The sequence below is a fragment of the Bombus vancouverensis genome, chromosome 16, assembly GCF_051014615.1.
Source record: "Bombus vancouverensis nearcticus chromosome 16, iyBomVanc1_principal, whole genome shotgun sequence".
NCBI classification, from domain to species: Eukaryota; Metazoa; Arthropoda; class Insecta; order Hymenoptera; family Apidae; genus Bombus; species Bombus vancouverensis.
Genome location: NC_134926.1, coordinates 4,485,327 through 4,501,070, shown reverse-complemented (window position 1 = coordinate 4,501,070; position 15,744 = coordinate 4,485,327). Strand labels below are relative to the sequence as shown.

The 15,744-nt window shown below is 35.7% G+C and overlaps 1 protein-coding gene across 2 annotated transcripts; it reads left to right on the top strand.

Moving 5' to 3' along the window:
* Nucleotides 1–3,264: 3,264 nt before the first annotated feature.
* On the top strand, nt 3,265–11,278 carry LOC117154509 (uncharacterized). Of its 2 annotated transcripts, XM_076625497.1 has the most exons (3): nt 3,265–3,363; nt 3,474–3,534; nt 5,168–11,278. In XM_076625497.1, exon 3 carries the CDS (start codon nt 5,234–5,236, stop codon nt 6,044–6,046), a length of 813 nt encoding a protein of 270 aa, XP_076481612.1. In that variant the 5' UTR covers nt 3,265–3,363; nt 3,474–3,534; nt 5,168–5,233; the 3' UTR covers nt 6,047–11,278. The 2 variants fall into 2 exon arrangements, with proteins under 2 accessions (XP_076481612.1, XP_076481613.1); XM_076625498.1 differs by having other exon boundaries at nt 3,321–3,534.
* The last annotated feature ends 4,466 nt before the right edge of the window (nt 11,279–15,744 follow it).

Here is a 15,744-nt window from a genome sequence, read left to right as displayed (position 1 = left end):
TCGGATATATTGGGTTGGCAACTAAGTGATTGCAGGTTTTGTTATTAGGTGGTATCGACAAAATCCGCAATCACTTAGTTGCCAAGCGAATATTAAACGTACTGATGCAATGAAACGGTGTCGTTACGACGAACACGATAAAAATATTAACGAAGAGGTGGCTTTTCACGCTGAAGTATTCGGGGCATTCGAAAGAGGACTTAGATGGTTCTAATTACGAAAAGCATGTAACTCTATACGGTAATTTATGCGGAAAAGAATTATGTGAATTTTGGAGGTTAGCAGCCAAGAAGATGCGAAATCCATAGATATTTGAAGAATCTGGTAATCGATCTTAATTTATATTTGAATAAATGAAATTTCATATGGAAAGAGTGTATTCTATCTTAGTAATTAAATAATAGGAAATTAATACGAACTTATAAAGAGAACATATAACAAAGCTGATTTTTATTATTACGAATAATAATACTTTAAATAATATTTGAAAAAATTCCTGTTAATTTTCCTGTTAAGAATCTAGAAATTCAGAAGTGGTTAAATTTCAGAATTCTAACGCGTAACATTGAACATTTTCCTTCGTTGAAACATCGCTGGACATGTCGACGTAGCAGATAGCGAGGCAATTATATTTCACTTGCTTTTTTTATAGTCGATGTTCATCGATAAGAGACGCGTAAATTAGACGGAACGTATTACGGTTTCTTTATTTGCAAAAGCATGTCGAAACAAATTGAATAGTGGCGTCATCAAATAAATCTTCACGCGGTGTGAGCATAATGAATGCAGCTGTCAATCAGCATAACTGACATTGCTAGTGACGAGCTCGAGTATTTTGCAAACGGGTTGAAACATTCACCAGATTCGAGTGCTCTTTCAATATTTCGATAAACAGAGGCAAAAACGGTAGACTTTTGTTTATCTCACACTGTCAGACGATATACGGCTGATACAATAGAAATTCATTGCTTCCTTCCCATTGTCTATGATTACTCGTCAAATAATAGCAGTTCACAATAAGATTCTTTCAAACCTTTATTTCTGCATACTTGAAATTTACATAAATACATAGATATTAGTCTACTGATTTAATTTCTCTCTCAACGATCACGTGCTCACCGCCTTTAGTTCAATATCTCGCTATTATTATTTCCACCTACTTAACATTTATACTGAACGTCTAACTCTACAGCTGCGGGACAATGAATCTATTAGGTTGGCAACTAAGTGATTGCGGACTTTATCATTAAGTGGTAATGACAAAATCCGCAATCACTTAGTTGCCAACCCAATAATGGAATTCTAAGTTTCTTCTTTTGGCTCAAATTCCTTCGAGAAATGAACGCTTTGAGGTGTTTCATATTGGAATATCGACTCGTAATTTGATCTCGCCACTCTTATTGTTTTTCTTGAGAGCGTTCGGCACAGACTTCTGCGTGTAGCCGGCAAATACTACGAAAGACAGTTGTCTTCTGCGTGTCGTAGGATTATCAGTCCATAACTTGTTTATTTACTTGTTGATTAACTTGTTGATCTTGGACCTGCATCATCGCAATGTAGAAGAATAACTCAATTCCTATTTGCTCATAAAGTATTCAGTGGCTCTATAGACTGTGCTCAAATCGTCCAGAATTTCAACATCAATGTCCTTGCTAAAGACTTCAGACATTAAACACGATCTTATTCGTGCGTAGCCTGGCGATTACATTTTTCGATATACAGGGCGCCCCAGTTTTTCCCCCACAAACTTTACCAGCATATTTTGCAAGCAAAGTTAAGAAAGAGTGCTATATAAGCGTATAGGCCCTTGAATGTTTCGTTGACACAGCGTGAGCAGGCGTTGCCACAAAGTCTGATGTTCACTTGGTCGTTGATTTGCTGAAGCAGTCCGGCAATGGTGAAACTTCTATCACCGATGGACAAGTCAAGGAGAATCAATTCCTCGGTCGTGAAGATCATCAGATATGGATTCTTACTTGCGTCAGGAAGTTACATTGATACTGGTCAGGAGTTGACGCAAAGGATTCGTGGCGTTAACACTAATTTCACCATATTTAAACTTTATCGTATCGCTTCATAATGTAATATCGTGAAAATTAAGGATATCAATTTTTCCCGATTACTTACAATTTATTGATATTGAATTAAATATACAAACATAAATTGGACAGAAAACGATGTTTGTTTAACTGAAACTAAATGCGATACTCGTATCTATATCAAATAACTTTACAGTTATTTGGCCACTCTCGTCACAACGAATCTAACACTCTCTCCCTCTCTCTCTCTCTCTCTAGCAACTCGATCAATTCTCTCGACTCTACTCTTCGGTGTCTCGATCAACTCTGACTCTCGCAACACACACACTTTTCGACTCGCACACTCTAACCTTTCGGTCGTCCCAACTTGAAACACGAAACCGTCCTTCTGATCTAACGTTGTTTGATATTTTTCTCACATCTCTGTAAGAACTAGGTGACTTTAGTCACATAGGCGCTCTTAAATGTAAAAGAACCACAGAAGGACAACGTACATGGTTTTTTCTAATTTCAACCGACCTCTAATTTAAATTACTTTACGATATTACAATAGGTTTCAAATTTTCCTATTGTAATCACGGTAGTCGTACTTTATTCCAGTGCTAATGAAATTTCATGTATTTATAAAAATTTTCATGCGTTACATATTAAGTATTGATTAGGATGCATGATTCCACCGAGATAGAACAATGAGATATGCAGGGTAACGAAATCAAAATAGCCTAAAGCTTAAGTGATATGTACTTCTACAAACGAAAATACGACGAAAATGATGGACAAAGATCATTACATTTGGGATTTTGTTTATTAGATATTGACATTTGAAAATTAATCAAAATTCCCTTGTGAGTTGGCAATCCTCAAACTTCGCATCTTTCAACCGGTGTGCTGCAAGAACATGTGCAATATCTGATAATTTAGTCCATTGGTCTCTTTTCCCTTAAATTGCAAGGTAAAAGCAGTAATCATCCGGCGTAAATATCTTGTCTCAATATAATGTAAAAGATATAATACAAGCGACCTCAAAAAGCCCTAAAAAGTGTTATTCTAGTCGAATATTTCGCAGTCCAGATACCACACCAGAGCTGAACTTTTTAATGAAGCATTTAACACGATGTGCATCCGAGTCGACACGTACTGTCGCTCTATTGGGTTGGCAACTAAGTGATGCCAATGCCACCTAATGATAAAATCCACAATCACTTAGTTGCCAACCTAATAGTTCTTAACTGTAGTGTGTTCACTAATTGGTAAACAGAAGAAGCTGAGTTCAAAATTTGCCAAGTTATCATCGTATGAAGCGAGGACTTACAAGCAATCGAACGTTTGTTGCTTTCTAAGTAGAATTCTCATTATATTATCGTGAATTTGCATTCTTTATACCAACCAGACATATGTAGATTGTTCGATTACAGTCTTTATATATACTTTTAGATTGTGTATGGTGTCGACTTGAATGCAGCATCTGAACTAAAAATCCTGAAATTATGAAAAGGTAGATATTTCTACTAGAATCTCGTAAAAGCAGGTATCGTACGAAATAAAAATCGCTGAGCGTTTTTTACGATTATATAATATTTCTTTTCTTATTTTTCCTTAGAGAATGCTATCGATATAGTTTGGCGGAAAAAGTGGCATATCCTGTATTTTCTCAAACTTGCCGAGCAACTAACTTTTTGTATCGAACCTCGTCTTAATTCATGATTAAATCACAACTTGTGATTAAGCGACGCAATAATGTATATTCTAATAGAGTTTTTCCCGTGTATAAATTGAAATTAAATTAGCTGAACGAAATTAAATTATACTGGCTGTCGTAAACTCTGGTATGCTCTATACATCTGGGCGACAAGGGGAAAAAACAGGGAGTGTCATAAAATAGCATTGGCGAGAAAATTAATATTTTCATCCACGTAAAGAAGAACCAACGTTCGATCAATTTAACTGTATTGTTCATAGAATAAATTTTATACGTCACTTGGTCATCATAAAAAAACAATGATATTTATCACAAAATATTCATCGTTTCTCTTTGTACTTTGTTCCAATACAAAATAGACATACTCCGTTTTTGATCACTGGATATATACCAAATGTTGAATGCTATTTTGTCGAGACAGTTTGTGATTTGATAGGTAGTTTTGCAGTGCCAGTTATCATAAACAAAACGTGTTATAAAATAGTTTTCCTCCATACTCTCTTCATTTATCCTGTACGTTTCTTTCTCGGTTTCATTAAAGCAAGTAATTCTGATTAGTATTCACAAGAAGGTATTAATTTTCATGCGTTTGTTAATTTGCAACAGAGTGCAAACATACATATTGCGCGTACCTGCGCGTGAAATATTGTTTCCTCCAGATAGATACGAAACGTTCTACATATATGCATTTATGTTAATTAAATAGCCGCATGTACACGGTAAGCTCGCCTCTAACGAGTTACACCAGCGAATAGAAATCTGCATTATACGCTATTTCTTGTTTATATAACATTACACGCCTAGTGAAAAATGTGGTAATTCAGCATAGTGATGCGATACAAATCCTCGTGTATCATACTTGATTTGCCTCTTATTTTTTAATAACTAACTTATTCCAGTTAGTTTGGTTAATGGTATTTAATGCCCATTTTTGTCATTTGTACTTTTCCCTCTATATGGGAAAGAGATATTACCAGTCAGAATGTTCACCTTGACATAACGTGTTTCAAGGCCGCAGAAATATTCCGCATAATTAGCAAAAACTCTTCTGTTCTTTGAATAAACATAATCTCGAATAGGTAACGTTAACATGACTTGAATCATGTATGAATAAGGAGAGAACACACTGTGAGATAGCAAGTTGTTTGCTATTAATAAAATCCATAGTATCTTAATTCATCCCATGTTCATATTTTATTTAAAACTCGTTAACCATTTAATTTTAATAAATGAATTTCTTAATAGGGGAATTAAATGGTAATTGCTTGTGTGTTGCCACGTTCTTTGTATATAATTGGATATTGTCGGGTCGTGAGAGAATTCTTGATAATAATTTGTTAACAATGACCGAGGTTCCTTTTTATTTGAGGAAAAAATTCGTGAAACATCTTCAAACAATTCTCTGTATCCCGGAAACTTCTGGTTGCAGGTGCCACGGGGACCCCATCGACCTGGCAAGGGCGCGTACTGGGCTCTGCACCCGGCAGCGCTGTCCATGTTCGAGAACGGGTCCCTCCTTCGCCGTAGGAAGCGTTTCAAGCTGCACAAGCCCGACAAAGAGCTGCTAAAATCCGAGCTCCAAGCCCTGGCGTCCGCCATGCCACCTCCTCACTCCGAATCCTCGCCTGTACTATCGATAAACCCGAACGCACAAACCAGCAGCTTGACCGTTGCCAATCTGCATCGTCTTCGCGACGATTTGCTCCGCTGGGAGCTGCAAGAGCGTCGTCTAACGATGGCATCCGGTGGCAACAGTTCTCCAGGCTTTACGACACCGGAGACCAGCTCCAGCTATTACCTTCTGTCGCCAGAAGTTCGACAGAGACTCGCCGGCACCGACGAGATCCTCCGTGGTTATGAGAACAATTTGTTGCAAACCGGAAGCTGGAGCTTCCCCGGGTTCCAGGTGTCTCCGTACGTCTCTCAGCTGTCCTACTTTCAGACAGACATTCCAGAGAGCAGGCAAATCTGCGCTGGAACCACGGAGACCAGTGTTCCCGAAAAGACTGACTCGAGGGTCTTCCTGGAGACCACGAGAGGCTCCACTGTCGAGTCCACCGACAGTAAAGTTCGTTGTCCCGTGTTGGAGGCTGGTATCTCCAGTCAGACGAGCATCCAACCCGAACAGAAGAAGAAGAAGAAACCGTTCACCATCGAAAATATCATTGCGCCCGACGATGAACAGATTTCTAGTAATTCGGAAGACGAGAAGAGGTCTTCCGGTCATCTTCTGGTTCCCAGGCCGCTTTATGCGGGTTTTTCGTTTGGTCTCACTGCTAACAAGGTTCCGTACGAGACGGCTACTTGAATTTACTAGATCAACGTGCGTCTAGTGGATGATTCGAACGGGGACCCTAGTAGCGCGACGATCGCCGCTTGGCGACGCTAGTGGTCATTCTTGTGACTATGACTGGCGAATCGTTCATCCTGTTCCTGAGTTTTCCCGTGTTTTTGCGAGGAAGTTTTGGAAGAAAAGGCTTCTGGTGGTGATAAGCTCGGAAATTTCATTAAAAAATTGTAATATTTCTTTGTGTTCTTTCCCCTCTTGTTTCTTTTAGAAAATTTGCAACATTTTCGCGTCAATTTTGTTTGAAACAGACATAGTTGATTTTGAAGTGGAAATTAATTTATTAATTGTGTTATGTATTCATTTTTTCGAAAATTATTGGTGCTACAGTTTTTGCAGTGGAATGACTTTAAGTCTGAAATCGAGCAAGTGAGTTAGCGTGGTTCGAGTGACGCTTAAAAGTGAAGATAAATATCTGAATGTAGCAGAATTGTGGAACTGGTATTATTTGTGCTTTTTAATTAACTAGAAGTGCTTTACGCGTCGTTTGAGCAAAATCGTCGTAGCGATCAGACTAATGAGGTATTTTATTAAAATTAAACGTTTATATGCACGTTAGTAAGAACTTTTGAAATGATTCTTAATCTATGTAACTTATCTAAATTCTTGTTATGGATTATTAATATTCGACTGGTTAATTAGAAACAATGGATAAACTAATTGAATAGGCAAAGTAAGAGGTTACTTTCTAAAGAAATATGTGAAAATTTTGAAAGTTATAAATGTACAATAAACTCGTATAGATATTGGTCGCTATTTAACGATTTTTAAAACACTCTTCGAAATTGGAAACTACAGTAGATGATGTAATTTATTTCCATGAGAAGATAAGTGTCTCAATTTAAATATTCAAATGAAATTGCTTAAGTAACGAGAAATTATATCAAAGAAGTTTGAAATTCATTTTTCAGATCTGTTTTCTTATTTGTTGAAAGTAAATTACATTTATTTTAGATTCATGTGACTGTTTCAAATAACAATATTTTTATCAGATTTCCAGACTTAAAACATATATCAAATTCAAATATATCTGTAAAACAAAATTATATCAATGTGACGCATTTAAATGTTTAAAAATTAATGTTTAGATCAGTGACTCGTTTTATCAGGGCGCTACCAATAGTCTTTTCTTTCCCTTTTCAATGGAACTTAAAAGTTTCTTGGAGTGAGAAATATTTGAAGAGATAATGGAAGTGAACGTATCAATATTAAACGTAATTTAACGAAAATGATAAAATCGATTAGAGATAAAGCAAAGGAATGCAATATGGTGTTCGATAATTATTTAACAAATTAAATAATCAAAATAAGTGATTATTGAACTATGTACTGTTTTTGTTTACAGGTTGGTTATCCTGCGTGTAACTGCGTCATGTGCAGTGAAAATATATTTTTTTGGCTCATGTAATATAACATTCCACTATGTTACTTAAAGAATAAAGAAGTAAAAAGAAATTTGAGAATCAAAAGAAATACAAACTTTATATTTTTTCTAGGTTTTTAAAATTTCTCTTGCTCTTTTCTATTCTTCTTTTTCTTAATTCTAACCTAGAAAAGAAAACTAATAATTAAGGGAAGAATATACGAAACAAAAAATTAGCGAATTAAGGAAATTTATCGCAATAATTATTTGGCAAAAATGAGCATAACTTGTTAAATAATTTTCGAACACCTTATAAATAACGATAAATCGAGCATAATAATATATTTAACGTTTAACAACGTATTTGCATTTAACAAGCAACGACATGGACATTTGCCTGTATATCATTGTAACATTTTGTATTCGTTTTACAACGAGGAACCTTATATAAGCACAAGGAAGAAAAGAAGAGCATTAATTAACGAAATATGTATGTACATTGGTCTGCGAAGTTCTCGAAGGCATTTAAAAAAAGAATAAGAAAAGAAGATAACATTAAAGTAGCAAGTTGAAACGTACAATAAGGTGTTTTACAGGAACACGAAATACGATTTTAAGAATAAAAGAAGAAATGTGTTCTAATGTAACACGAAATATCGTACTATTTAGAAAAACATTGAGAAGTATACCAATGTTAAGAATAAACAATAACTAGAGATGCTCGAGTGAAAGTATTAAAATTAGGAAGTACTCGAGTACGAGGAACTATTATACCTGACGGATACTTCAAAATACTTAATACATAACGATAATTAAGCGTGTAATTACAGGTTCTCGGTTCTTGCGAATAATTTAAAATAACCGAGAAAGTAAAAATTCCTTAGGGCTAGATATGTGTATCACACGAGAACTGATCAAACAATATTAAGAATTCGAGTGAAATTAGAGTACAAGAAATATTTATTAGACTAATATTTACTAAATATAAAATCAGGTTGTATAACATTCTGTTCCAATAAATGAAGCTTTGGCAAGTTTCGATAGACGCAAGTTTTCAAACAATTATTCACAAATTAACTGTACTTAAAAATCTAAAATAATCGAAGTCATAATTAATTTTTTAATAACTTTAACAAATAATAATGCTATTCAATTACGTCTCTGCTATAATTTAACATCGATGAGATAGATATATCAATATTAAATTTTGAAAAGAAACAATGTTCTTAGTATTATTTGATCAAACCTCATATTTTGAAAACCACATACCTTCGAGCAACGGAAGTGTTCTTCAATATGGCCGAAGGAGGAACATTGAACGCGTGAGAATTGGCAACTTTGTAGCTCTTATATTCGTAGCTTCTAAAGCCGGCTCTGCACCTGACGAACGAACACGAACGAAGTATAGTGAATACGAATGAATGCAAATGGACATAAACGAAGGATATGTAAGTACTAAATACAGTCATTCACGAAAGTCTTTGAATACTTCATAAAAGAGATATTTTATTAAAATATGTTAATAAAAATATTAATACCAACTAATTAATATTAATATAAATATTATTAATAAAATACATTTTTGTTAAAATAAATTGTATCCTTGTATTATGTTTGGCGATTATAGTAGCTTATGTATGTATGCATAGTCGCCCACACACAGTGACAAGACTAAAGTATTTCATCATCCTTCTTGGTACAAAATACAGTAATTTTACGAATAGATTTGGTAGAATTTTACTTCAATAAGAATAGCTTTGTTATTAAGTGTGACAATATTTTCGTAGCAGCCTATAAACGCAAACAAATTTATTACTTACGAACGTAACTCATCTTCGATTCCTCTCTATTCACTAACATTTGATCTCGCACTTTGATTTCTCACTATCACCAGCAACGAAAAACTGTGTTAACTGAAGATTCAAGTATTTTATTCACACTACACCGACACGAATGAATAATCTTTGATATGTCAAAAATTATAATTACATTATTATATGTGTACGCATTGAATAAAACGACTGCTAGAAAAGCTTCTAAGTGAACTGCTGCGTGATGCGCAAGATAATTTTTTAGAGCGTCTTTTGCGCAACGCACTGCGCTTCAGATCAGAGAAAAAGGAATATCGATAATCGATATTAAAGCAAGTTTAGTTAGTGCGAGGAAGTTTAACGACATCGTGTTACGAATTTGTCAATGTTACGTATTTGTTAACGTTAAGTATTTTTTAACAAACTTGTTGTGTTTTATCGTTCACGTTAGTTCGTGCTCGTTCGTGATGTGTAAATCTGACTTTATCGTCACGCTCTATCGTCCATTATACATAATGGCGGGCCTAGTTAACGTAACGTAAGATCTTCCGAAGCTCTCGATAAGGCGTTTCCTCTTCGATATCTGAAAGATAGGTAAAAGTTTTATTAGTGAGTTTTACGTATGTGCTTGGATGATTCGAAAAGAATTTTGTGATGTACGGCTTCTGGACCACAAGGAATTCTGGGTATGTAACATTCCAGTAAATCTTCTTTCGTTCGATGTGGTGTTCTTTATGTAATTATATGAACGAATATATGAACGAAATTTGAAAAGCTACAATGGCTACAGGAAGTATTGATAATAAACCCTTCTTCTATCAAGTCCTACATTTCATTCTCACAATATCACATTTCTGCAATCGTATGAAAATCGATTCATACGATTTGAAGTTTAATATATTTGTATCTAATTCGCCAGTATGTAAATGCTATTTATTAATTAATAAATACAATGTATCAATATTTTTTGTAGCCACTGTACTACATCAGTGATGAGTATTTCATTAAGCATTAAATATTTTGTTTTTCATCCACTGCAATTACCGCTTTAGTTTTAATTAATGGATTCTTTTATACATACGATCCGAAATTAAAAACTAAAAGATTAATGGTAGTGTATCTCCAAAAATTGCTTTGACCAAACATAACCTCATTAATAGCTGTCCCCATTATATGTACTTAAAAACTGAGAACAAAAAGTTTGAACTTTGATATATTAAAAATTCAAAAAAGTGAATTATATTCGAAGGGGAAATTAATCGAATTAGAATCAATACTAAAAGTAATTGCCTTAATCGAAAATGTAGTTTCAGAAATATATTCGTGCTCTTGAAATAAACAAATCAGCACGTTTGCTTCTTCCGAAACAAAGAAAATCATTTTCGTTTCAAAATGATGCAAAACAATTTTTCATTAGTTCAGCGGAGGTTTCACGATTAAAACAAATTTTATACGTTTTCCGTTTATATATTTATTTCGTTTCAATTTATGTAATTTCTGTATAACAGAAAAATGCGAGAAAATTTTATTTCACACGTTTCTCTTGCACTTTAACGCGATATGTAAGTAGCTGCCAGTAGTTTCCCCGTTTAATTTTTATCAAGCGTTATTGCAAATAAAATTTTGCTTCTTGTCTTTGTTATTGAAGTTTAATTAATAATTCTAATTAATAGCGCAGATTGAAGATCAGGTATATATGTATATACTATATGTATAAGGAATATTCCTTCAAATTGTAACTATGAGTAACATAGACTGTTCTTTTTTCTTCTATTCTTAAATTAAAACAGAGGTTTCGATTGTTCTTTGTTAAGAACAGAGGTTATTTATAGACTTATGGTACGTAAATTCCGTTTAACGGGATCACGTGCGAATCCATTGAAAGGAAGTTCATCCATTGTGCGAACGTACTCGTAAATGATCTACAGGCGTAATATAATTAATGTACTCGATCGTACTTTCACGAAGATGCTCGTAAATGTAAACATTGCTTCGTGGTTAAATAAATTATTGTATATATATCTGGAAAATATTGTTCATTTTTTCAAGATCTCTCCAACACTTGTATATAAGACACTACCTCCACTACCTTACGTTCCTAGAAGACAAATATTACTTTCTCGACAAACTTCCTTTCAATCCTGCATGATCAAGCCAAAAATCAAATCCAATGTCAGAAACTAAAAATATAAAACGGACGACAAGTAAATGGCAAGAAATAAAATTAAGAAAGCAAAGACTGTAAGGATGTTAGATTGTTTTTGCAATGGACGATCGAGGCGCGAGATAATTAATATGGGAATAACCATAGCAGAACTATCGAAGGGGAAAGTCGTGGAGCGGTACGGCAGAGGAGGGAAAGAAAAAAGGAATTCTTTCTTTATGGCGTTTAATGGGATTCTTCGCACTTCGGCCGGTGCTCCGACAAAGGGCCAATTCTGGCTTGGGCCAAAGGGCCTCCTACCAAATTAGAAACCTCCGAATGATTTATCGGCCAGGGATATTAAATTAGAACGAATTTCGTGGTCGAAAGTAGCAAGCCCGTACTTCTTCCTTTAATAGCAATAATTGCCCGGACGCGAAACATTCGAAGCATCTTTGATACCTTATTTACACTCACCGTGAAATCTCTTGAAAACTGTTCCCTCTTCTCCCGGAGATATATCATGCTCTTGAAGGAACAAGCGAGTATACCGCAGTTATTCGCATTAATATTCGGGCACAGCATTATTTTTCCATTCGGTGCTTCCTATACGTTTACTTTCTAAACTTATACGTATAAGTTTCGCTTATTCCACGATTTACGAATATTCTAATTGGGCCATGTTGAATTTGGCCATGAATGGGCCATGAATTTTGTTTGAATATTTTAATTAAAAAAAAAATAAAGCAGCTTTATTTATATTGGGTATATTTTATTTCTTCTTGCTGTTTTACAGTGTTTTTTCATGGCTTATCGAGTAGTGTAATTAGTATAATTTTAAGTTTTCTGTCGTTTGTGTGTGTCGGTATTATTCGGCCATTTCGGTTTCAATATCATCCATCAAAGTCAAGACGTTCTACATGAAAGTTGTCTATCTTCCACAAATTCTATCGTCACTCTTTAAACCGTCATAAAAAATTAGGCAATCTGGCAAGGCGAGGTGCCTCGTTTCTTGCCAAATTTGTGAAGCTTTTAATAATATTATTAGCAGAACCGTAAAAGCATCCATCATGTTGGAATGTCTGTCGCGAGTAACCTTCATCAGATTTCTGTTATTCCAACTATGGCTCGCTAGTGTCAATAATTTTTAAGTATTCGTTCTACGGCTTGGCAAATGTTTTCTCATTTTAACAGTTGCTAGGTTTCTACGTAATACGATTGAAATCGTAGCTCGGAAATATTAGGTGGTTCGGGACGTCCTTCACGCGTTCGCCGCTCGGGACCTTATCTCGTTCTTCTTAAAGTAAACAAACCGCCAGATCGCTTTACCGCCAATCGTGTGGTCACTAGTTATCCTCTGGTAGGGCAAAAAAACAGTTCTCGACGAAACGAACCTCCCGGGCAAACTAATACTCGAAGCAAATTGCTTAGTTTCGATGATATTTCAATTTTAATTTCATCAGTACGTAGAACGTACGTAGAACATAAAGAGGCAAAAGTGCATCGTCTGAGATCTCTATGAAAAATGACCAATTGTCTGATCGTTCTAAAATGCCAATATCGAATGGTATTTCATTTTACATAGCAACTTTCTCTCTTCCTATAAAGCAAAAATAACAGACGCTCGAAAGAGATGAAATGGAAGAGAAAGAAAAAGAGGCAGAAGAAAAAGAAGAATAGCACAGAGGGTGGCTGGACCACCAACGATCAAGATTCGTTATTAAATCTCGCAGGTATCGAGATTACGGTATAATCGTATTGATAACAGCGGCGTATCCTTGCCTCTAGATGCCCTGTCCACGACGGTTTCCCATTTGCCAGGACAAAGCCCCTTTTAAACCGCGGCCTTTGTGCTCTTAATTTCGGTGCCGTGCGTGAAATCGACACGTTTTTCCACTTAATTCACGGACACGCCTGTTTCTCTCGCGTTTTTCTCTTTTCTTCCATCCCTCTCATCCTCGCCTTCCCTTTCTTTTTACTTTGCACGTTTTTTTTTTACATCGTAATTGCAAGTGTATATTTCGTGTTATACATTGTTGATGTCTTTTTCACATTTCAGCAGGTTGTTATTTAGTAGAGAACTAGCAAGAAATAAGAAAACATCGTCGCAGTTATACTTTATGGTGAAGCACCAGAAATTTGTTCTTTTCTTTTCTTCCTTTTCTTTTTTTTTGTTTTTTGTTTATTATTTAACATCACGTACCTGTTCGCTGGAATTGCAGATTACGTATGGCGAAGTTGAGAACTTTAGATTCCGAGGTTCTTCAAACAGATTGAAAAAGATCATCCATGTAATATGAATACGAGAAATCGTATACTTTTCAACTTAAAATTACGTAGCAGTTTCTCGAACGCTTCTCGTCGAAGCTCTCCTACATTAGTTTCAACGGAGATAATTGTTGCTACGAAGTTTCATACTTCACGCGAAACTTGCTTTAATTTACATTGCTCACGTTCCGTTGAATTACTCCTTTGATGCCTGGCCAGATAAATTGTTTCTGTTAAAACGTCTTCAAACCGCTGCTAATACTTGACGTGTTGCCTGTTAATTACGACTTACATATAATATAATAAAATGAAGTTACACGTGATTTTATTCACATAGAAGTCCCTAACCTCAACCTAACCCCAACCTAACCTCAACCTAACCCCAATACATCACGATAACATTGAAAAATACATTTTACGTTTTAATGTAACAATGTACATGTTACGTTTTAATTACAATAAATTCAAGCTACACTTACGACAAAATACAGTTCTCGATAACAATCAGACGTCGTTAATAAAAATCGACCAGTGTCCGCATACTTATAAACGGAATTCCATCCTTCTGTAGGGATCTTGGGAATAAAATGGGAATAACTTTGCCATTAATATACTTGAGCAAAAATTACAAGCGTACTTTATTAAAGCGATATTTTTACTAAATTTATTTTATCAAATGTTTCTTTTTCTTGAGAGACAAAAATTCCGCAAAAATAACAATTTTACATACAGGTACGAATTTACGACTTTGTTTGGTCGCCTGGGTGAAATCGGATAGTAACATCTGTAACTTTAGAATTCATCCTTAGATTTTCTAAATTCTCAACCAGTGCAGTCTTCACGGCTGAACGAATTATACGCTGTACCCAAGCTTCGTTCAATCCGGATACGATTTTTGAATACAAATATTTCCGTTGTGCTTGTTATTATATATTTTTTTCGTCGTTACAACTCTCACTGTTCCTTTGATTTTTGCTTAACTCGACGCTATTGTAATAATCTACATGCGTTTGTATGCGGGACAAAACCAGGAATCCCATTTTGTTTCAGTATACAATTTTATGAATATTATAGGTTATATTTGCCACCATGATGGCAAATTGGAAGAAGCTCATTCACATATTGCCATATACAGGGTGGTTGATAGTTGGTGGTACAAGCGGAAAGGGGGTGATTCTACGCGAAAAAAGAAGTCGAAAATATAGAATAAACATTTTTCGTTTGAGGCTTTGTTTTCGAGAAAATCGACTTTGAATTTTCGCTCGGTACGCGTGCACTTTATCGCGTCTCGTTATAACGTCTCGATGGAAAAATTAAAAAAAAAAATTAAAAAACCAACCACCCTGTATACAAGAAAGAGCGTAATTCATACCAAAGGATATCCATAAATTTATAATTCGTATTTCGAAATTATCGTGACCTTGGAAAGCACGTACGTGCGGTGGTCGATGGTATTCCGTTTCTGCGTTCACCGGAATGACGACACTCGATAGCTGCAGCGAGGCGGGAAAATTGTAAACCGTTTGAAAAATAATAGTAGGTTCCGGTGTTATCCGTGTATCCGGTTATTCCCTACATTTCCTTTCATATTCGCAATTCATTGGAAAGAAATCTCACGCGTTATGAACGGGCCTGTACGCCATATAAACCCCATAAAGAGGCTGGTGAGGGAATGCTTCACACCCTGTTCCGCTCAAACGAAATTAATTACCGAATCGTAAAACGGCTCGGCCGGAGCACGCTCTTCCGCTCTCTTTGTTTTCCATTATTCATTTTGGAAAGTCCCGCGAAGTAGGGCGTGCCCCGCGTTTCAACGTGGCGAGTTCTCAATTACATTGTTGCCGCGTAATCGCGCTGATACGCCCGCCTCCGCGGCCACGTATCATTTTCCACACAGTGGCTTGACTTTTCCGCGATCCAGTGGCTCCCATGTTCCACCGTCCACCCGCCCGCCTTTCACTTCCGCCTTTTCCCTTTGTTCGGCAAACGAAGCACCAGCGATTCTCGCGATCCGTCTCGTTCCATGCAGTGGATCGATCGAGCAAGATCGCCACCTGTTCCTTTTTTGTTCAAT

What these genes read in the sequence shown, in the direction of transcription:
- LOC117154509 (XM_076625497.1), top strand. Translation starts at nt 5,234, where the DNA reads ATGTTCGAGAACGGGTCCCTCCTTCGCCGTAGGAAGCGTTTCAAGCTG.